Source organism: Macrosteles quadrilineatus, unplaced genomic scaffold (assembly GCF_028750875.1).
Source record: "Macrosteles quadrilineatus isolate MER2022 unplaced genomic scaffold, UCM_ALF_1.0 Scaffold_1__1_contigs__length_201487025, whole genome shotgun sequence".
Classification (NCBI taxonomy): Eukaryota; Metazoa; Arthropoda; class Insecta; order Hemiptera; family Cicadellidae; genus Macrosteles; species Macrosteles quadrilineatus.
Genome location: NW_026542594.1, coordinates 139,344,206 through 139,369,282, shown reverse-complemented (window position 1 = coordinate 139,369,282; position 25,077 = coordinate 139,344,206). Strand labels below are relative to the sequence as shown.

Below are 25,077 nucleotides of genomic sequence, written 5' to 3'. Positions count from 1 at the left end.
TTATACCGCCTTTGGTCCTAACTTTTGTCTGAATAAGTGATTGTTGATCCTGAGGGTTTTTTCTGAGAATGTCTCCTATAGTTTTGAAAGCTTGGGAATGAGAATTTACTTTCCTCAGTTAGTTTTGAACCTCTTTCATTATAGTCAAGTTACAGCCCGTATTTTATGTTGCTTCGTGTCTCATTCTGGCTGCTTGTTCAGTGTCATAAAAATAAATTTTGGCATATTGGCTATTTTACGATCATCTAAATTTTGATTATAGGAATATTTAATTGACTTTTAATTGGATTAATTAATCACTTAAATTGCTAGCCTACGATGAACTTGGCGATTAACAATAAAATCATAAGGTCCGCCAAGGTTTGGTTTAATCTTACTACTTGAGCTTAATGCTTTAGTCAAAGCATTATTAAAGTTTCCACTAAAGGGTTTGAAATGTCTCGATCTGTCAGGATTACCAGTATATATATCTTATATGTATTAATTTGATCTCACATTAGGCAAGTTTACTTTACCACCGTCACAGAACAATGTGTAAATTCTTCGTGTATTTTTTTTACTTCCAAAGTAAGTTCCATAGCAGAAATGGCAAATATTATTCATCACTTCAAATGAGTGTGTATCTGGATTTCTTACTGTTAGACCAAGCCTCTCTTCTTAAACTTTTCTAATATGCATAAGATCTCTTATTAATTGTCTCCTCCTCCTGTTATCAATTTATCAATATCTCTTTTTAAACTTGAGACTTTTACTGTTCTTCCATCAAAACTGATAACCGGTTTACATTGGACTTTGACCTCATGAATATTATAAACATCAATATTTTACTCCCAAAAAATATGCTATGTTTCTTATTATAAACAGATGTTTATTGTTTTTATGTAATTCTCATAGGAAAAAACTACCTTTGAGAGTCCCTAGCGCCCTTAAGGTTAAGATTGTTTAAATTTTAAAACCATATTGACAAACTAAATACTGTGACAAATTTTTTAACAGCTTTAACATTGAAATTGGTGCACAAAAATAAGGGAGGTATAGACCAGAACCAAGTTAAGAATATTTAACACCAACGTAAAGCCAGTTTTACTTTATGGATATGAAACGTGGAAAGTTTCTCTAGCAATCACAAACAAGCTACAGGTATTTGTGAACCGGTCCTTTAGAATAATTTTAAGAATATACTGGCGAAACGTAATCTCTGATAAAGACTTGTGGACAGCCACCAAAGAGGAACCCATTGATCTACAAATTTAAAAAACGGAAATGGCAATGGATAGGATACACCCTGCGCAAGGATCAAGACGCAGTGGAAAAACAAGCTTTGAGCTGGAATCCCCCAAGACAGAGGAAGAAAAAAACATGGAGGAGAACAATTGAAGCCGAAATCACAGAGGCAGGAAAGAGCTCGAGAGAAGTAAAGGTATTGGCTGCTAACCCTATTCATTGGCGCTTTTTCGTAGAGGCCCTATGCTCCGCTAAGGAGTGACAGGAAATAAGCCAAGTAAGTCAATGTGCATTACAAAAACCATGGATTCAACAAGACGATTTCTAAGTAACTATTTTTTTTTTTTATTTAACTGTTTCTCAAGTTTGTCATCATACATTTTTTTTTAAGGTATTGCAAATATGTGTAGGTTTTTTTACACTTATCTTTTCACTGATAACCAAGTTGAAACATGTTACATAAGTAAAAGGTAATGAGAGTTTTATTGATGGGATTGGGAATACCACGACCATCTACTTACTCTTTGAAGATTTTGTAAAAGAAATGAGGAAATGTAATGATTTATAAATATACTATAGAACACATTTTGAGAGGCCAGTTATCTATACATATAAAAGGCAAAGCCCTCCCTGACTGGCTAACTCACTCACCAATCACTCCTCCTACTTCCCATTTACCTAGGAGACTAAAATTTGAATAAAATTGACATTAAGTAGGAAAACTAAGTAGTTTTTAATCTAATCTGACTTTCAGGCTCGGTCCCAGTGTATTCTGTTGTTTCCCATGTTAACATAAGTATCTATATATTTAATTGGAAAATGTTTTTTTTTGTCTCTGCTAGTTTGAGAGAATGGCTGGGCGTAGAAACTGGGTAGAGGTGTCTAAAGAAAGACTGTAGATGAGCCATCAAAAAAGAAACAAGGTAAATTACCCCGGGGCTCTGCCCCATTGACCTTGTTTACATTATGACCATATATGGTTATTTTACACTATAATTATCTAACACAGCTGTCAATATTAAAATCTTCTTTTAAAGATTAATAAGTAAATAAAAGCTAAAAGCACTGTAGTGAAAATTATAAAACCCAATTTATAGATTTAAATAAGCTTTGATGCTTGACAGTTGAATTGAAAGAGTTAATGTGCGTTGTGGTTATTGAAGCCTGAAAAAGCAGTTTACAGCTAATTCAAATCACCTAGTCAATATAAGCTTTAGCCTGTACAGTAAAAATGTGTTGGTTAATCTGAAAACCAAATAGCTACAGACCTCAGCTTCTTCATCAACAACCTCTTCTTCAACAACTTCTGCTTTATACTCCAACAACAAATCTCGTACTGGCTTCACATCCAAGTCTGGGGCGATGAACGGGTGCTATAATTAAAGAAAAGCTATTAAAAAAGTATAATTGTATAAATAGCATTCATATTTTAAATGAATGGGTAGTAATGTTCTCCCCAACTCAACTATTGGATACCACATAATTATTTAGGAGAGATGTGTGTGCATCTTGATTTTGAAGCCGAGCCCAGCCTAGACTACTAGTTTGAGAGATCAAACATCAAGTCAGAAGATCAAGTTTGAGCCAAGGTTTTTACGATTTAGATCACAGGGGGCATCTGCAACAATTCACGATTGAAAAATTCATGCCTACGCCGTGATTGCGGATGATAACAATAAGGCTTCTGAAACTGTGGGAGACGATAAAGATGTTTATACAACCAGTGTAGATATCCAGGATTTTGATACGATCGGGGAGAACGATGGTGATGTCTACAAAACCTTGGTAGATATCCATGATTATGCTGTGATCACGATAAATTTATAATGATATCGTAGCAATCATGGATTATAGTTGTGTTAACATTGTGAAAAATGCAAATGCACTAAATTTATGATTAAGTACCAACCTTAACAAACTGTTTTTTTTTTTTCTTACAGGTAACCATATCACCATGCTTTAAGACTCATGACTGATTAAGAAATGTGGTAATTTAAATTAAAAGAAAACCAATAAAGCAAGATGATCAAGATAAGCAAGATGCAAAGAAATCTGAAATATTGTCCTTGATCGAAAATATTTACTTACATATATTTTGAATAATAACATTTATGCTAATGCATTTCAACATTATTTTTAAAATCTTAATAAATTAAGTTATTAAAATCTTAATAAATTAAGTTATTTTTTTTATTGTTAAAGTAGTTATATTTATTATATAAATTCAAATTCAAATTCTTTATTTACTCATCACATCTTATAATGCACAAGGTACAAAAGATTGGAGTGTCGTCAGAATATAAACTAAAACTAAAACTAAACTAAAAATAATAAAGTTAACATAAGTAAAATATCTCATATAACTAGAAAAGACCTTATCATTCAGCGTATCAGTTTAAAAAGTATCCTTAAAAAACTCTTCTACAGTGTAGTATGGTTTTTGTAAGAGAAGTTTATGTACAGATGTAAGGGCTAAGTTTTTGGAATTATTTTTTTGTAAAATGCTGTACAATTTATTATAAACTTTTACTGCCATGTATTTTGGAGAGTTTTCATAGAATGAAAGCCTATGCCGAGGAAATTTCAATTTGTTCTGATGTCGTGTTGGATAGGTATGGTTGAATTTACAGTCATCAAAAATTTTAATATCATTAAACATTAGTTTAACAATTTCAACTATGTAAAGATTTGTAAGTGTTAAGATACCAATATCTTTAAATAAAGATCTGCAGCTTTTTCTTCTTTTAACTCGGGCCATAGTCCTCACTATTGATTTTTGAGCGTTAAAAAGGATTTTAGTTTGGGGCTGACATCCCCAAAGTACTATTCCATACCTAATTATTGATTCGATGTAGGCGTGGTATACCATTTTACATACATCCATTGATGTTGTATTACTAATTACACTGAGTGCAAACCTAAACGAATTCAACTTTTTGGACAGATATTGAATATGATTTTCCCATTTTAGTTTATAATCAAAGTGTATTCCTAGAACCTTGTGGGTATTGACTGATTTTAGCTCTCCACAAGATAAATTCTCCAAATTGTCCAACTTATTGATACCGTAGGTATTCTTAGTTCAGAAATCACACAAATTTTCAGAAAACATTGCCTTTTGAATTAAATTTAATTTATTATTTGATGACCTTTATTCTAAATTTAGTTCCTTGATTCAACTCAACATCATAACATTATATTGCATTTTGAAAAGAAAGTTTGTGACAAATTAACTCTTTAGTCTGCATGAAAACCCTGTTTCCTGACCCTCCGTCTACCTGGAACTGGCCTCGGCCTTAAACCACTGGCCAGTCTCCAGGTTGACGGAGAGATCAGGAGATAGGTCCTATCTTACAAACTTGTGGTATTACATGAAAATTCATTAAAGTTGAGGCTTGAACACCCTTATTATTTAGACAATAGAAAATAACAAATCATCTTACTCAGATATACTTGTAAGTTTCAATTCACGTGTAAGACTTTAAACCTAATTTTTTTACATTAGTTTCAGATATAAAATGCATTGTGACATACTGAATGGCTGCTCAGTTGGTAAATGATATGACTGGAGTTATCTTATCAGTATTTATTACTTCCGTATTTACATGGTTTTAGTCAAAGAATGGTGAACAAAACAATTCATTCCAAACTGACAATGCAATTGATGTGTGATCACTATTCATCCAATGATCACAGTTTAAATTTTCAATTTTAAGAGACAGGAGTTAAAATACCAATGACTTTTAAAAGATTGTCATGAAGCTTTTAGAAAATTTATCATCAAAGGTAATACTATCACCTGGTAGATCTGTCCCTAATAATCAAGGTTTTACAAGTGTTTTAACATCAGGAAAATGTTAGCGAGTGATTCATAACATGAGCCTTACCTTCAATAATTCGTCCGATGTTGGTCTTTGCGTTGGATCTTTAACCAAGGCTTTAGCTATGAAATCATTAAAGTTTTTAGACCATTTTGATGGCTGGTCCAGTTTAGGAGGATCTGATTTTTGAATTTTCAACAACACTCTCATTGGAGACATTTCGTGATTAGGAGGGTCCATTTGAGCAAATTCTATCATTGTGATCCCCAGTGACCAAATGTCAACCTAAAACAAATAATAACAAATTATTTCCTGATTGGAACATGTTTTGAAACTATCAAAGCAAACTTGGAAATAAAGCCACAATGGTCTCAAAGTGACTACATATACAGATGGACCGTAGACATTGAAATTTAGCAATGAACTTCTTGTGAAAAATTATGTATTTTTACAATATTACCTATAAATATCAATATACCTACCTATAATATAGTTGGAGGTTTAAGACAATAGAAAAATCTAAAATCATCACATGTTTTCCACGCCATAAATAGAATATAGTCCTACAAGTAAAAAAAAAAAAAAAAAGAAAGAAAGGTATTATAACAGTGTCAAGATGATCACATTTTACATTTCATTTTAATAATTGCTAAATGCAATGAAATGTTTTAAAATCTTTTACCTTTATTTAGCCTTTTATTTTGAAGGGGAACCCAAACCCAAGTGACTGAATAGGATTTTTCGAAGAGTTTAACTACCTTACCCGAAAAAGTTAGTTAGGGTGCTAATAGATACACCAATAAGTCATAAAACATTGACATTGATATTTCGTCATATTACAGTATAGACTTTTTCATTAAGCAGGTTGAAAAGAAATCTTATCTTAAATTATTTTAACATATTTTATTAAAGTAAATTGAAACAACAAACAGTGGTTTAAATAGGCCTAAAATCTTCATTGAGTTTTTTGATTGCATAAGCATTCATACATCTGGGCCTACATTGAATGTTCCATATTGCTTGAGTTATAACTCAAGTCATAAACTCAGAGTCAATATCAAAGTCATCTTCAGTATTGTCATTTAACCCATTGGGGAAGGAATTAATGCGCTACCTGCAGCACCCTCTGGCGGCAATTAATTTTACCGAATTTGTAGACTTTTACTCTAACTGCTATAGAAAGAAAACCTTAGGTAATAAATTAATAATTCTTTCACCATTTTGTTCACAGTAAAATTGTCTACAGAAAAGTGGTAATTGGATAGTCAAAGTTCTAAACTAAAAATATACATATAAAACAGATTATACAATAAACAGATTAAAAAACAACCTTTTAATACAGTTTTGATTGATAATTTCAAAAGATTAAAAAATGAACTAAATAAAAATATTAGGGAAACCAAAAATAAATATTATAGGGAAAAAATTTTGGGGTATAAAGATAATCCGAAAAAGTTTTGGGGGGTTTTAAATGAATTGGCGGGTAGAAGCACTAAACATGACATTTTCCCACTTTCTCAATTCACATTAAACAAACCATACGCAAACACTGACGACGATATGAGACCGCGGGTGGCCAACGAATTCAACGCCTATTTTACCCAAGTTGGTTCAAACATGGCAGCTAGAATTGATTCGAGTGGTCCACCTGTGGTACACGACTCTGACTATGCTGTTGACTCCGTCCTCACACTGCACACTGTTACTGAACATGAACTGTACGGCTACGTCACCAGACTGAGAGGAGGCTCAGCTCCAGGGTATGATTGTGTATCAGCTGATTTACTCAAGGAAAACTGGGAATCAATAAAACAACCACTTTTACACATCACTAACATGAGTATCCGGAGGGGAGTTTACCCCGACGCCTACAAAATCGCTAAGGTTGTTCCTCTATTCAAGTCAGGAGACTGCTCTAAGACTTCGAACTTTAGGCCGATCTCATTGCTGAGTGTATTTACCAAGGTTTTGGAAAAAATAATTAAAGACCAGTTAACTAATTACCTTAATCATTATAACATTTTAACTTCACGTCAATTTGGATTTAGGAAATCGAAGAATATCTCTGACGCCTTGTTTGAAGTTTACAGGGTGTCTACTACATTCTGGATAAAAAATTCATGGACAATTCCCGTACATTTAAGGACACTTTGCCGTAACCTTTGTCGGTGTCATTAGGCCTACCGAATAATTTTCCTGATTTGTCAAACTGTATTAATCTTGTTATTCACTGTAGTTGTACCAGAGAGAAAAGTAAATAATAATAGATAAGAGTTAAAAATAACAAAATAGAAATTTATTGAAAGTAAACAAACATAGGCCTACCTATACTTTAGGTAAAGCTTTTATAGTGTAACAGAGAAACGCAATCATTGTCTCCTGCGATAGCGACAAATATCTCCATCAGTCACGTAAACTTCATAACATAGCTTATCCGATCCAGGCCGATTAATTTGGCATGATTCGCCCTGGCACAACGTTAGGTTCTCGACTACTTTTGAAAAAAAATCTTTAATGCATATTGTTACTCAATTCTTCAAGGTTTGGTAAGCGGCTATTAATAAGCGATAAGCACAGAGTAAGATTATTGTATTTTCATTAGCAAAGTTAATATCGACACATAGCAATCATTAGTTGTTTATCTTAGGCTCAATTACATTTTATTAATATATTTTACAGCTCTTTCAAGAATCAAAATACCCAGGCCTAGACCTAATTATTTAGGAGGGCCTATATAAACTGAGTAACAATGAGGTTATAATAGCAGCAAAGTCACTATCATCATTCTAGTTCATAAGATTTTGATTGCTTAAAGCATACAACTCAATAAATAAATATATGGGAAACAAAAAACATTGAAACCTGAATAGCCAACAATATAAGACAAAGATACAGAAAATGCAATGACATAATTTGAAACCAAGCAGGCCTACATAGTGATAAAACATTAATGCAAACAACAATGCTTGTGGTTTTGTCAATTTAAAGATAAAATGTCCATAAAAAAGGGGTTAACTTACAAAATAAGACTGTAGATTATTTACATGTATGAAACCATAAACAGTTTTAAGGCACTAGGCAATCGCCGCGGCTTTCCGAAAGTACAAGTAAGAAGTGAAATTTAACAGCCATTATAAAGCTATTATTTTCACGATAAAATATGTTTGGGATCTAATAATAATTACCCTAGTAATAAAAAAAGAAGTTGTAAAGAAATAAAAGTGATACAACTTTTATGAGCTAGCTGCTGAGTCAACAGTTCTTGGAAGTACTTGACTTGACACTTGATTGTTGTGATAAAATATTAATGGGTTTGAGATTGTTAATGGGATTTTTATTGCATAATTACTCTAGTAATAAATTATGAAAATGTAAACAAACATCTGATAAACCTTTTATGTGCTCCTAACCAACTAGCGATCAATAAAATTATGGCCCATTAAAAATTTAAGGACATAGTCTAGCATTTAAGGACAATTCCCGTACATTTCATGGCCAGTAAAAATTTAAGTACAATTCCCGGTTTTCCTGGATTTCCCGGTTGGTAGACACCCTGAGTTAACAAAGATATTAATTTAGCTGTCAATAAAGGAAACAAGGTCGTGCTGGTATTTTTTGATTAAGCTAAAGCCTTCGACTCTGTCGACAGATCAATACTATTAAAGAAAATGGAGTTAATTGGAATAAAAAACATTTCATTAGCATGGTTTAAATCATATTTTTTAGATAGAAAACAATTTGTAGTCATAAATGGAGTTCAGAGCAATTTAGCTGAAGTAGACTATGGTGTAGTTCAAGGAAGTACCCTTGGTCCTTTATTATTTCTAATATATATGAATAACCTAGTTAAAATCGACATTGAAGGTAAGTTTTATCTCTTCGCAGATGACACTCTAGTATTATTTGAAGGTAAAGACTGGGAAACAGTATTCAACCTCGCAGAAAGAGGTATTTCAAAAATTAAAAAATGGTTTGATCAAAATGTTTTGACACTCAATGTAGATAAAACTAAATTCATGCCAATCGCTTTTAGTCATCGTGGTGATACACTCATAAATGAGTTGAAAATTCATTCTTGTGCTAATTTTGATTCGGATTGTGACTGTCCAGTGATAGATAGAGTGAAAAAATATAAATACCTTGGCATAATGATTGATTCTAAACTTTCATGGGCAGACCACGTATCATATCTAAATAATAAACTAAGAAAATATATCTATGCTTTTAACCAGTTACAGCAGATTTTGGAGTTTGAAGAAATCAGAATTGCATATTTTGCTTACGTGCAGTCCCTACTTGACGGAGGAATAATAGCCTGGGGCTGTGCATATGGTTATATTTTAAAGCCATTAATTATCACCCAAAAAGCGATAATAAAAGCAGCCTTAGGCAGGAATCGGCGCTACCCTTCGGATGCTCTCTTCAATGAAATGAACGTTCTTGACATCAGACAATTATTTATTCGAACCATGACTATTTACATATTCAAACACTCGAATGACATTTTTGAAAGAGTAACACACGAATACAGAACCAGACATGCACTAGGTGGAGGAATTTATTTACCGAGACTAAATAGAACTTACTCTACAACAAATTGCTACTATGTTGCTCACACTATCTACAACAATCTGCCCTACAACTTACGCGAAAACTATTTTGGACCACTGGTCAAATACAAAAAACAAATTACCCTATGGCTACAAAGCATTGGGAGATCAACTGCTCAAAATTTACTGATCTCAACCTACAGACAATGAACAACCTACAGGCAACAAATTTACACTCACATCAGCTGATAGAGTGAAAGAACAATTGTATGCAAGCACGTATGTGAGCTGTTCCCGATTCTGCGCCACAGGGACAGAGCATTGACGGCCCTAGGGCTACCAGCCGCCTGTTGGTGTCGGAGTGAGTGCAGCAGTGTGAGTGTGCGTGTGCCTGTGTGTGTGTGTGTGGGTGTGTGCGCGCGCGTGTTGGGTGTGCTTGGGAAATACAGTAGCAGGTTATCTTTTGGGGGTAGGGTAGGGGGGAGGTGGGGGGCACCATCAGGGCCGGTTTAACCCATACGCGAACTACGCGGCCGCATATGGCGCCACAAAAAAGTGGCGCCAACGGAACATTTGTTTTTTTAGTGAACAACGTAATTTTGTTTATTTTTGCTCAGAGTTCAAGTATTCAAAGCACCACAATAAAGGCATTTATTCTGTTTGTACCAACAGCACTTGAAAATTTTGTATATTTGTACAGCACTACCTCAAGGACTCAATGCCATTTGCAGTTTCGATTTGAACTGACAACTGACTGAGCTGACGCTCGGCAGTCGGCAGCATCAGCGCCAGCGCGGCACTTGTGGGTTTCATTTCACGAATCACTCATGCTCGAGATAAGCAAGCGCGCAGCGCCACTTGTCACAACAAGAAACTTCCCCTTTCTTTCACTCCTTTCTGCCTCTGATCCTAGAGCAGAGCACTACGTTGTATTGCACTCTTTTAGTTGTATCCGTAGGCCCACGATTACTAGAAAAATACCGGTATGGATCATAAACATAAACAAATGACGTTGTTGGTCCGAATCCTATACTAATAGCTGCATTGAACATATGTTTTGGCAGTTCCATCTAAGCAATGTTAAATAATGTTTATTTTCGGGCCAAAAACGTCATTTGTTTATGTTTATGATCCATACCGGTATTTTTCTAGTAATCGTGCGTAGGCCTATACCGTATCGGTATCGTATTGGCATTGTTTTGATTCATGATTGTTGATAAGCGAATTATTACGAGTGTTTTAAGTTTAATTTATAATTAGCGCATTAAATAAAAAGAAAGTATAAACTGAATGAGTGAGTAAAACATATTGCGAGCCGAAACTATGAAAACAATGGCAGAAAAAAGAAACCGTCTGGCACTTATCATAGAAAGCGTAAGGCGAATTTGGAAGAGGAAGAAAAAAAGCCAAATCAATGAGTAGACTTTTGTAGAAATCATCTGGGGCCCATTTCATAATAAAGTACAAACTAATATTATTAGTAAATTAGCTGATCGCCCAATGCAAATCTAATGGAAATTACAAGTTACAAGTTGTAACTTGTAACTTGTAGTTTTTATTATGAAATGGGCCCATGGTGGCGAGTCCAGTCAGCACAAAGAAGTCACGATAGAAGACGGCAATGACGTAGGTATTTATTTATTTATTTGCCAAGGAAAGATTAAAACAAGCAGCTGATCACAAACGGCAAACATTACGTCATTGCCGTCTTCTATCGTGACGTCATGCTTGACGAGCATTACATTACGGCCTGTTTTTTTAGTGTGTCCTTGGTTTTGCTATAGTTTATATGATGAGTAAAAGTGTATAAATGTCACATTTCTGCGAATAATAAACAGCCTTTTATTGCAAGTATTCTTCTACCTAAACTTATAAAAAAAATTCTTCCCAAAATTATTGGGAAAAATTCACAAATACGGTTAAGTTATATGTTCATGGGTTTGGGGGGGGGGGGGGGGATTCTAAGTGGCGCTGATTCGGGTGTTCGCTTAACTCTGAAAAATTCCTAGAACCGGCCCTGGGCACCATTCGCTCAGTCCTCCAGCGCAACTTTCAACTTTCAACTTTTAACTTGTTCAAATTTCCTTTTTTCATAATTTAAAAAAAAACCTCTAATAATATAACGACTCTCTCCCACTCACAGGATTAAATTATCCTTTGTGGGGGATAATTTCGCTTGATTTTAAAAAGCTTTTATAGAAAATTAAATATAACCTAGAAAAATAAATAATATTGTAAATATTTTTGTACAGGGATCATAATATTATGTTATGTCTGTTTTTTGCGAAATAAATGATATTTTGATTTGATTTGATTTGATATATATAAAAATTATAAAAATAAAAATTTTAAAAACAATATTTTGAAAGTAAACTTGATATACAAATTCCAAGATTAATCCAGACACCAAATAACACTACTATTATAAAGTTCAATCGATTCCCTACGTAGAAAAATCAAAAGTTGTGTACTTTTATAAGTAATAACATTTTTTTTTATTGTTTGTTTACCTTACCGCAGCTGATTTTTGGTGATATGTGGTTTCCAATGCAACACAAAATTGTTTGTTATTCGCTAAAATAAATGAGTAAATACGCAAATCAAGAAGCAAGATATTTATAAACATTATAATAGTAAGAAGAAACAAAAAGGGCGAAAAATAATAATAACTAATTAACTTATGGCGCTGCCTAGCGGTGACACGAGCGGCACTCGTAAGTCGGCTGCCGGGCCTGCAGTGGCCGTACGAGTAACGCTCGTAAGTCGGTTCCAATGGGTTAATCAATATCACTTAAATTACTTAAAGAATCACATAAAAGTCATGGAGTTAATCACATCACTGGAACGGAGATCATAACCCATTTTTGAACAATTCACTAGTACCATGCATAGCAATCAACAACAAAACATAAAGAATTTACCATTCGCAAACTCACGATAGCTGTTTCAGTTCAGTCAGAGAGAAACAACATAGATATAATCATAAAATAAATTGCTAAATGGCCGTCTCCAATAGTCACCATGAAGCCCTGGATTAGTTGAACAGTTGGTATAAGCAAGCTTGGGTATTGATCACGCATATATACAAATAACGAACAAAACTTAGTGTCCACAAACTCGCCCGACTTTGGGTGGGCGACTCTCATACGTATCAGAAAACCCATCCAATATGTGGTGGGCGACACTTAGAGGGTTAAAGGATCAACCATTGATTATATACAGGGTTAGGCAAAAGTCTGGAACCCCCCAATTAACTTTTTACTGCGTTGCAGTAGGAAAACCAAACTCGGCACATATTTACAACATAAGGAATTGCACTCTTTGATCAAAGTTACAACTTTGCCCCAGCCCCCAAGGGTACGCGTCTAATTGGCACCGCGTCAGATTGGCACCGCGACAGATTGGCACCGCTCCTAGAGGTGCCAATCAGTTGTAACAGTACACGACAGATTGGAACCTGGAGAAAGGGGTGGTGCCAATCTGTCGCGGTGCCAAGCTGACGGCTGCCGCAGAGGTGTCAATCAGTCGTAACAGTACACGACAGATTGGAACCTCTAGAAAAGGCAGGTGCCAATCTGTCGTGGTGCCAAGCTGACGGCGGCCGCAGAGGTGCCAATCAGTCGTAACAGTATACGACAGATTGGCACCGCTGCCCTCAATAGGCCCACCTTTTCGTTTTACTTACTAGTCTGATGTTTGAAAGCAGAGACGTGTCAATACTTGATGCATGTCAATTAATGCATACACATTGATAATAACATTAACTTTAACAGCACAAACCGCTTCGTAAATGGTCCATCTAATCAAAGTTACAGTTCATCAAGGCTTTTAATATTATGCCATTAAACTCAAGTTTATAATTTGGAAAACGTCTGATACCTACTAAAGTATTTGGCACAATTGAATGAAACCTTGCAGTCATTTTTCGTAAGGGGGTGTGCGTTAACCTGGTTAAAAAAGGTTTTTTCATTCAGAAGTTACAGCTTATCAAAGAAATTACAATTTATCATTCAGTTAACTAATATTATTTCAATGAAATGATATTTGTATGCATTATAGAGTGATAAATTATGATATGAGATGCTGTAATTTATTACTTAATTTACCTTTTTGTAAACAAGATGCGGTTGCACGCAAGTAGGCTTGACCTATAAAATAATTACCGGTACTTCCTTCTTTGACCAAAACTCTAAAATCAAGTAATGTATAACTCGAGGTATGGTTACACTGAATATGCAAATCTTCTGAAATGGGGTTATTTAGGCGTGAAATTTACGTGAATTAAAATATATAAAGCTATGGAAATTGAAAGTGGTCGCTATGATGGATTTTCTACATCATATCAGGACTTTGAGAAAAAATACTTTTAAACACTTTCTTAGTATGCATCTAGATATACGCTACATGCCATGATGTCGTGTTAGTTAAGCAGTTTGTAACTCGAGACCGGCTGGATCTTTTTAATGATTTATGATTTGTTGGATTCGTCTTTAACCCGATTAACACATGTATTTTCAGTTCAGTATTTAAATTTATGGCTAAGCCGCACATATGTATGTTATGCGTATGAAGAAAAATATGATGGATTTTGACCATATGCATACATTAATTTAAATATTTTCGAAACAGCTGATTAAACAGGTTAGCTTCATTTGACAGGTAATGTAATTGAAAGTCATTTTCAGCTGTTTTATGTTGTCTGTGATTGTTTTTTAAAAGGCTTATAAAGGTGGCCGGTTGATTTGTTTTTTTCTTACTTTTATGGGGTACAAAGTTCGCCGGGTCATCTATTTTGTAATGTACAGTTCGCTCAATGTTTCTGTAAACATAACAATAAAATACGTTTTATAATAATCGTTTTTCGTGTTAACATTAACAATTCGCATGTGTTTTCTTAGTAGGCCTACGCTTTATTTAAGGAATCTTGATCAACAGTAATAACAAAAACTAGTCGAAATCAAAATACTACTGAGCAAGGCTTGGTCCTAACAGTAGGCCTACTTTACAAATATTAGGATTGAGAAACAGGTGGTGTGGTGTAGTTAACTGAACTGTCATTAATAAAAAACGACCCCTAAATGCCTCAAGGGTCACAGCACTGACGCTAGTTTTTATTTATGGCCTTGTCCTATTTCAAAAAAGGATCATCTTATTAAAGGTGCTTGAAAAAATATTTGAAACCCTCCCAGCGTGGAGTTTTCCGTCTTCCTCAAATTCTCTGTACGTCCGCTCGTTTGTCAATGTCAACGTTGATGTTGAAGACCAAATTGACAATTGGAAATGCCACATAACTTGCAGACTCAAATATAGAAATCTCCGTAATTTGAATAGCGTGAGGATGCCAGCAGTCCCTCGTGTGGTCGCCCGTAACAAAGACACTGTTGTTGTCAACAAGGGATTAGGATTGCCCTTCTACCTGTTATGGGGGGAGGACGCCCCGACTTTAAAGCCAGGTTATTGAACCGCGAGGGAAATAATAGCTAAGGTAAACCAGGCCAGATTTAGATTAAATGTACCGCACACATTATGTCAATAGTGAATTGATATACGGGACTCGTATTAAGTGTACTGTACTGTCAATAAAGGTGTTTCAATGATTTTAAGTAACTTTAATATTGAAATCATTTTTTTTTTAAGTAACACACTGAGTTAATATGAGTAAATATGGTATGGTACATGTTATAATGACTTTTCTAACATTAAATTTGAACATGAGGTTAGGTTTCCCCAATACAGCATATGCAGACTCACGATAATCTGAGCCCCTATTGATCAAGCCTCTGTAGATAACCGAGCTCATCGGGAAAGTATAATACCAATTAAGCCATTAAAACCGCGAAAATTAACGTGAAAAGTGAAGTTTCTTTCTTTTAGTGCAATAATAAGTAGCAACCAGGTAGCAGCATTATTGTTACTAACAGTTGTTCACTCAAGCTGTTGATTACCACAAATAGTACGTTCGTCTTACGCGAAAATCTTTAGTAGCAATTGTTACATATTTCACTGTGGGCCCTGACTGATATTTTGTTTAATTCCACGAAGCACGAAATGAAAGAATCCTTTTTCACTAATGCCACATCTGATTCAAAGTACAATGCTTAATCAGTTAAAAAAGTCATTCTATAAACATGCTATCTGGTAGCAAAAGCGTAATGAAAAAATCACTATAAAAGGGCCATTACACATTCGTCGAGTTTCTTAAAGATGTTTGGCGGTTTTTGCACTCAAGAAGTAGTTGTGATTTCTTCCATACGAAAAGGGATTTGTTTGAATTTTTACGAGCAGGAATAAAATAGTTTTGCCACCTGTTTCAACTACACAAGTTGGTTCTATGATATTAAATAACATTAAAAAGATATAAGGTTTACCAACAGGGTGCAGTACTATTAGTTGTTTAAATTGAGGACAACAGCTAATTTTAACCAAGCAGCAACAAAACACTGTGATACTCTTCCCGTTGCGAAGAACGGGTATGACTGCTAGTTAACCATAAAAGAATGTTAAATACGTTTTTTTAATCGGGATTAGTTAAATAAAATCAGTACAATTGTTTGTACAAATATGATTATAGTACTGACAGTTGCTAATTGCTGCATTTACTACCTTTTGCCGCACTCCAGTATTCTAGTACAGTATTCCAACCAAACAACCGGACGAGTGTGGTCGTTCTCGACCTCGTCTCGCACGGGATTACCATACGAGTCCGGTACACACATTTTGGACGAGTTACGTACGATAGTTTACGCCATACTAATAAATCTGTACAAATCCTTATATATTACCACCAACTAAAGGACTAAAAATCACTAGTCATAACCTCTCCAGAGGTTATGACTAGTGATTTTTAGTCCTTTAGTTGGTGGTAATATATAAGGACTCGTCGCGAGACGAGGTCGAGAACGACCACACTCGTCCGGTTGTTTGGTTGGAATACTGTACTAGAATACTGGAGTGCGGATTTTGTTTATAACCAATCTCATTGTAGAAAATGTAATAACATGTATGTTTGTTAGTTATTAAAATATGTTTAATTTACACATTACCTGTAGTATTTACTTGTCAAGGCAGACGTAAAAAGATTTGCTAGAAATTTAATGTAAAATGTAAAAAAATCATGACTTAGGACGTAATGATATTTGCTTTTGTAGATCATGAAAAGTTGCACAAGCTACATATTTATACTGAACATATTAATTATGAGTCAGTATCTCTTGTTTCCGTGGATGTACTTACGCCCCAACAATAGGAGTCGGACCCGGAAAACAAGACGATTAGTGATAGTTGACAGACTCTCTGCCTCACTCTGACCGTTCCAAAACTTAAAATACTTTTAGAATCAACTTAAAATTTCATTAATCTTTCGGGAAGTCGTAACAGTTTGATACGTTTGCCCTTTGCAGTATTATTAATATGGTTTACACAAGAATCTATAGAATAACTGTTGAAGTGATTGACTTTAAATTAAAGAACTACATTTTAACGTTTTATTTTATTTTTGTACTAGCTGTGTACCCGTTCTACGCACGGGGATCTTATAATATTCAGTTGAAACCTTCTTATATAACGAACAGCAGTTGGTTTGCATATTTTAAGATATGCTGGCCAAACTATTATACATAGCTTCATTTTATGTTGTTTTTTGTTGTTCCGGATCGGTATGACAATCAATAAAAGGTTAAATTACCTCTGTGTCTGCCGGTCGATCCTATAACGGTAGGCTTACTTTTATTTTTACTATCTGATCTCGTTTGCATGGCTCAATCACGTCCTGGTTGAAGTTCGTTCGCTACGCTCACTCACCTGTATGTTGGAGCTCGTTCGCTGCGCTCACTTTCCTTCAGGTTAGCTCGTTCGCTACGCTCACTTGCCTTCAGGTTAGCTCGTTCGCTACGCTCACTCGCCTCCAGGTTGCAAATTAGCTGTTGTCATAAATGTAAAAGAAATAATAGTGCTAGTGCTGCACCCTGTTGGTAATCCTTGTAACTTTAATGCTATTGAACATCACAGAACAGAACCAACTTGTTTAATTGAAACAGCTGTTAAGATTCAATAATTTCATTTCTCATAAGGTTAACATGGGCTTCCAGAAATTCCACGTCAAAAATCGACAAAAACTTGATTTTCAAGGGTTTACTGTTAAATATCTAACTGTCTCATATTCGATGAAATACGTCTAAAACCATCTCATATATGTATAGTATTTGGAAAATAAGTTTCAGGCGGGACAGTGCTATAGTTATTGAGGAGTAGTTGTAATAAAGTGCGTATTTTAGCGTTACCAAGAGAATGACAGATAGACAGACAGACAGACAGACAGACAGACAGACAGACAGAAATTGAGATAAGGTTTGATTCGGTTTCTCTGACCTATGAAATGTAAAAATAACCAAAAAGTTCATTATTCTAAGCAATGTACAGACAAAACTCTAATTTTATTTATATAGATATTATGATTTAGTTAAAATTAAAATAAAACGTTTAATTTATAATGTACGTTAATTAGATGGAAAGTAAATAAAATAAACGTCTTATAACATTAAAAACATATATTTACGCTTATACTGTTACAAGACGGTAAATACACAAAAAACATATTTTTTGTACATTTACCGTCTCTACTTGAATACTGCAAGTAGTTAAATCTCATTCACGAGGAACAGGTGTAGTATTGATTGACTTTAGAGAAGGATTGGATTAATATTCCAGCTCCACTCAATATTGCACGCAGAAAACTGCGTTGTTGTACTTTTAAACCTCATTCAAGAAAGGGGTGGTGCCAATCTGTCGCGGTGCCAAGCTGACGGCGGCCGCAGAGGTGCCAATCAGTCGTAACAGTACACGACAGATTGGAACCTCGAGAAAGGGGTGGTGCCAATCTGTCGCGGTGCCAAGCTGACGGCGGCCGCAGAGGTGCCAATCAGTCGTAACAGTACACGACACATTGGAACCTCTAGAAAAGGCAGGTGCCAATCTGTCGTGGTGCCATGCTGTCGTGGGGTGATATTTCATGGCCTCATGTCAACGAGGTTCCAATGTGACGCCGGGTGCTAAAACACCATGGTGCCAATCTGTCGTGGTGCCAATCTGACTGCGACTCGCCCCCAAAATGGGGTATTTTGGGGGCAGCCCCAAATTTGCAAATGTAAACACCTATCACGTGACCCCTCATTTTGAAGGGTTTCTCAAGACAAATTAAATGGCGCAAACTACAGGTCAATATCGCACCCCTAATCAAAATGGCAGCCATTTTAATTTAAGATGAGCAAGCAAGATAAAAGTCTGGACACCCCCAGTTAACTTTATAACGTGTGGAACTCGGAAAATCAAACTCGGCATATGTTTACAACATTAAAAAATGAACTTTTTCATTAAAGTTAGAACTTGTACCCGGCCCCCAAAATGGGGTATTTTGGGGGCCCCCAAATTTTCAAATGTAAACACCTATCATGTGACCCCTCATTTTGAAGGGTTTCTCAAGACAAATTAAATGGTGCAAACTAGAGGTCAATATCGCACCCCTAATCAAAATGGCAGTCATTTTGAAATATTCCCTTTGAAATATTAACTTTATAACAGGTTATAGCAGGAAAACTAAACTCAGCATACCTTAATAAAAATAATTTATAAATAAAAAACTTTTTCTAAACAAAACGTTTTTAAACGCACTAAAAAGTAGAAAATAATTTATAAATATGTGGAGAGAACAAATACTTGTAAGATTTCAAACGAAAAACGTGGGGTGCGTGCAATAGATAATTTACAATTACCTTCACCTATTGAACTAATGTATTATTATCAATTGCATGCACCCAACGTTTTTCATTTTAAATCTTACAAGTATTTATACTTTCCACATATTTATAAATTATTTTTTACTTCTTGGTTTTTGATGTGTGTGGATGTTAAATCTATTTCAAGCATCTATATCAGATTAAGACAGAGGCATGTGAGAAATATAAGGTTTATTTGAGTTTCTTTTCATATAATTATGTATTAGATTGAATTTATGGCCTACCTACTAACAATAAATATATAAATCTATTTAATTTATTGTTTGCTTTAAAGAATACCAAATAAATAAGAAATAACATTATTAACAAACACCTTTATATCTGCAATCAGATTGTTTATCTTTCATTTTGAAATGTTTGTTGTATAAAGAATCTCTTGGGAGCATAACCTGTGCCTCTGCTCTTCGAACTGTCAAATTTAAGTATTTACAGCTGACTTAAATTAATTGATATATTTATATTCTTTCAAAATGTAAACATTGAAAATTTGGAAGCACATGGGGCGTAGCCCAGAGGGAAATATGAAAATTAAATGATATAATATTGCATTGTCATCCATTTGTGAGCTATGTTTCAAATTTCAAGTCTCTTGCCCATCCGGAACTTTGTTTAAAATTGATATAAAAATTTGTAGGAAAGCGACTAGCGAGCTAATAAAAACAAGCCCATGGGGCATAGCCCAAGGGAAATATGAAAATTAAATGATATAATATTGCATTGTCATCCATTTGTGAGCTATGTTTGAAGTTTCAAGTCTCTAGCTCATCAAGAAGTATCAAAATTTGCAAGAAAGCGAGTTAATAAAAACAAGCCCATGGGGCGTAGCCCAAGGGAAATATGAAAATTAACCCTAGATCTGGCGGTCATTTTATTCACCAGTGGCGGGTTTATTTTGGCGCTTTTGTAGTGGTATCATATATTTTGCCACAGAACATTTATTTGTGAATATAAGTACACACATATATATATTTTCTGTTTCAGTGATAAATTTAGAATATAATAATATAAAAATATTTTTTTCTTAGCAATGCGTTTAGGCGTAGTGGCAAAAGGTTTGCAAATTTTTGGATTATGCAAATTAGAAATTTCAAAAGCAACCCACGAGAAAACTACAAAATAATTTTTTTACACATTTCATCTAAATGTAAAGGTTGTGTGAAATATGGTTCCCTACGTAGAAATACCAATGTTTATTAAATACTCATAAAAATAAAAATTATAGAAAAATAAATTCTACATACATATTTTCTTTTTTGAAAAACTACCAAATTTCTTTTGGTCACGTAGGAAATAATAGAATTCATCAACAAAAAATAAAATGATACTGTACAATAGGTAATAAAAGATCTTTTTGAAAATAAATACTAGTTACATTTAGTTTAATTCTAAAAAATTTCAGAGAAATTTACGTTGGAATGTAAAATTTTGAAGATTTTTTTACAAAAACATAGCTTTTATGACATTTTTAAAAACTAGGGATGGTCAAGTCTCAAAATTTCGGGAAATTTTCGGGAAATTTTAAATCTCGTTACACGAGATGAGATTTCTTTTTGGCCGAGATTTTTATCGAGACAAGAATAAAAATTAAAAAAAAATTAAAAACGCCTGCAGAAAGTCAATGCAATACCGCAATACAGGAGCGTGTTGTAGTTGCGTTTCCTTTGCGAAGGCGTTCTTATTTAATTAATTCTTTAAATGTAAATATTACTTTAATTATTTTATTAATATTACTTTAATAACATTTGAGAAGTTTTGTTAAGTGTACACAGTGTGAGGAATGTTTTATTACGTTATAAAAAGTCAAAACAAGTACCTAACTATTTTATAAAAATTAATATTGCTTTTATTTTATGATTTATTTTATTTTAGGATAAGTTGAACTCTATCCTAACTGATATCACTATGTTTCCTAATCGTAGGCATTTTTAATAAGTTAGGCGTGATTAATAAAAAAATGTTATGCTGATGTTTTTTAATAAAAGATTGTAAATATTCTTGCCTATTATCATTATTTTTGTATTTAAACAGTCATCTAACAATGTTACAAAATCAGGTAAAAATTTTGAACGTGCATTTCCTGTTGTGTATGAGAAGGGAAATCCCGACTCAATCTTGTCTCAAAATTTTATAAGAAATAAAAAATCTCGTCTCGTCTCGTCTCGAACTAAAAATCCAATCTCGTCCATCCCTATTAAAAACAAATAAAATTTTTACAATCAACCCTATAGATTCAGAGGGAATTGTAGGGAATTTATTTTACTTTCAGAATATGTACTAATATTGTAGACAATTTAATTGACAATCACCAAAAACAGCAGTTTTTGTAGTCAGGTGACCAAAACTTTCCACCGCCAAAATCTATTTTGAACTCTCTAGTTTTTCAAACTATGTTTCTCGTTACATAATACTTACTCAATAATGTTTTATGCATGAAAATGAATCCTCAGAATCTCATCTTTCTAATGGTATAAGATTTATTGTGTTTTAAAATGGCTTTCATATTTTAATAATAGAAAAACCCGACCCATGTCCTCTTGGTCTATAATAGACCAGCGCCACTGAGAACTCACGTTTTAGTGGTCGAAAATCGACCAGCGCCAGATAGAGGGTTAAATTATATAACATTGCATTGTCATCCAGTTGTGGGCTATGTTTCAAGTTTCAAGTCTCTAGCTCATCGGGAACTTAGTATAAAATTGATTGCAAAATTTGTACCGGACAAGAAAGCGAGCTAATAAAAACGTTTTAAAAAAGAATTCACCTTTTGATCAGTTTTAAAATATTAAACTTTTAAAGTAGGGATGGACGAGATTGGATTTTTAGTTCGAGACGAGACGAGACGAGATTTTTTATTTCTCATAAAATTTTGAGACGAGATCGAGACGGGATTTCCCTTCTCATACACAACGGGAAATGCACGTTCAAAATTTTTACCTGATTTTGTAACATTGTTAGATGACTGTTTAAATACAAAAATAATGATAATAGGCAAGAATATTTACAATCTTTTATTAAAAAACATCAGCATAACATTTTTTTATTAATCACGCCTAACTTATTAAAAATGCCTACGATTAGAAAACATAGTGATATCAGTTAGGATAGAGTTCAACTTATCCTAAAATAAAATAAATCATAAAATAAAAGCAATATTAATTTTTATAAAATAGTTACTTGTTTTGACTTTTTATAGTACAGTAATAAAACATTCCTCACACTGCTTACACTTAACAAAACTTCTCAAATGTTATTAAAGTAATATTAATAAAATAATTAAAGTAATATTTACATTAAAAGAATTAATTAAATAAGAACGCCTTCGCAAAGGAAACGCAACTACAACACGCTCCTGTATTGCGGGTATTGCATTGACTTTCTGCAGGCGTTTTTAATTTTTTTTCTATTTTTTTTTTTTTCTATTCTCGTCTTGATAAAAATCTCGGCCAAAAAGAAATCTCATCTCTTGTAACGAGATTTAAAATTTCCCGAAATTTCGAGACTTGACCATCCCTATTTTAAAGTTAACTAGGAGTTTCCAGACTTCATCTTGCTTGCTCATCTTAAATAATTAAAATGGCTGCCATTTTGATTAGGGGTACGATATTGACCTCTAGTTTGCACCATTCAATTTCTCTTGATAAACCCTTTAAAATGAGGGGTCATATGATAGGTGTTTACTTTTGAGAATTTGGGGCTGCCCCCAAAATACCCCAATTTTGGGAGCTGGGGCAAAGTTGTAACTTTGATAAAAAAGTATTTCTTATGTTGTAAATATGTGCAGAGTTGGGTTTTCCTACTGCAACCCGTTGAAACGTTAACTGGGGGGTTCCAGACTTTTGCCTAACCCTGTATACTCACAAAGTTTGTTTATAGTCAATGATATTGTACACTATGATCAGCAAGTTATCAAGCTCTTTAGCTGCTAATGAAATGTACATAAAGCCTATCAGGAGTTAGAAAACGTGATTTATACTACCATTAACTGTATACACTTTGTATTAGATTTATATATTCAATGCTTGTACCCAATCTGGCAACATTGCCCTTGATCTGACAACATGGCAGCAAGTGATAAGCCTCTATCATTCAACTAGTTCTACTAGTTGTTGTGAGTTGTACATGTCATTCATAGTGAAATTTTAGATTATATAACTATTACGAATGTGAGCTAATGAACTTGGAATTATTTATATTAACTGACTTCAGAGTATTCCAAATAAACTATGTTGTGTTACTCTTTACAGCCTTCAATGTCACTCGAGTTTTATACCATAATTAACGTCACTTTTCAGAATCGGTATCGAGTATCGGCGATTCTTCAGTACCACTGGTATCGAGGTATCCAGAGATGGAATAGGCCCATCCCTAGTTTGAAGCTAAAATAAAATGGAATTTTTTTTGAAAATGTATGTGATGTTAATAGAATAAAATAATAATGATTATAATTGCCCAGATACTTGATTCATTAGTGACTTAGCACACTCCTAAGCAGGAAATTAAAGCTGTCTTATTTTCTTTTTCTTTTTTAAGATTTTCATAACGATTTAAGTTCCTGTAAGCTTTTGTTATTTTGTACTCTCTTTTTGTATCAACCTTTGTAAAAAATAATTGGTTATTGTTCTTTAGTTGTTGTTTTAATAGTGCTTTAATGTTATATGTATTAATCATTGTGAAACTGCGCAAATTAATAATTTCCGATAGTACGGTAATGAGTTCTATAAGCTCGTCTCGAATTATGATGACAAAAAAGAATTTTGTCTCGAACTTAAAACCCAGTCTCGGCCATCCCTACAATATACCCAAACAAGTCAATTAGAACAGCTCACTTTGTCTCCATAAGATAAACAAGGTAATTAAAAATTTGAAGTTTTTCAGTATGTTCTTTAACTATTAGACGTACAATGACGCAATAAACTAAATTAGTTTTTTTTTTTTAACTGTGGAAAATAGTTTGGAAAGAAACTGTAGAATTTTATATTTGGAGGGTAAAAAATGGGAAAAACCTAATTTTACCCCATACATCCCTCCGTAAAAGCCCATTAGGTACCACTGTACCACCTACAATAAGAGCTACAGGGGAAATTCTCAAAAAATGCCAAATATGATTTAAAACTCTTGTAAGTGAAACCAGTATATATATTTTTTTGGAAATCGCTATTAGACTTAGACAATCTATATATAGCAAAAAATGTAATGGTTCATACCTTAAAGTCGTACGGGTTATCACGAAATGTCTCGCACAACACTACCTCAGGAGCCATCCAGTAAGGGGTTCCAATAAATGTGTCGTGCTTTTGAAGTGTGGACTTGTTTTTAGCAGAAACTCCAAAGTCAGCTGTAACAAATAATGAAGAAACCTTTAAGCGATGAACTTTTGGATGGCTTAAAAAATTAATACCTCGCCCCAGCAAACCTGCAGACCAAGTAAATTTCCATTTTCCTGATTTGATATTCTTTTTTATCTACTTAAATAACATTAGATTTAATGGGTAGACAATAGACAATAATCTTTATTGGTTTGTTCGTTGAGAACAGTACATGCGTCAGAATAATAACTAAAATTTGTTGATTGTATATGTTGTTAAAGCTGGTTGTCAAGAAATTCTTTTTCTGAGTAGAATGGCCTTTCTTGCAGCCATGTTGTTAATTGGTTCTTGAAACGGTAAGTTTGTTCATTTCTAAGTTGTTCTG

The 25,077-nt window shown here is 34.0% G+C and overlaps 1 protein-coding gene across 2 annotated transcripts in view; it reads right to left on the bottom strand.

Annotated features, from left to right (window-relative positions):
- LOC128985661 (serine/threonine-protein kinase 10) overlaps window positions 1–25,077 on the bottom strand; it is a 93,176-nt gene that overhangs the window by 47,415 nt on the left and 20,684 nt on the right. For both annotated transcript variants that reach the window (XM_054405435.1, XM_054405426.1), the window contains exons 5-7: window positions 24,591–24,721; window positions 5,112–5,330; window positions 2,493–2,597 (exon numbers count right to left, since the gene is read on the bottom strand). In XM_054405435.1, coding sequence (XP_054261410.1) covers window positions 2,493–2,597; window positions 5,112–5,330; window positions 24,591–24,721 — 455 coding nt within the window. The remainder of the gene's footprint in view (window positions 1–2,492; window positions 2,598–5,111; window positions 5,331–24,590; window positions 24,722–25,077) is intronic.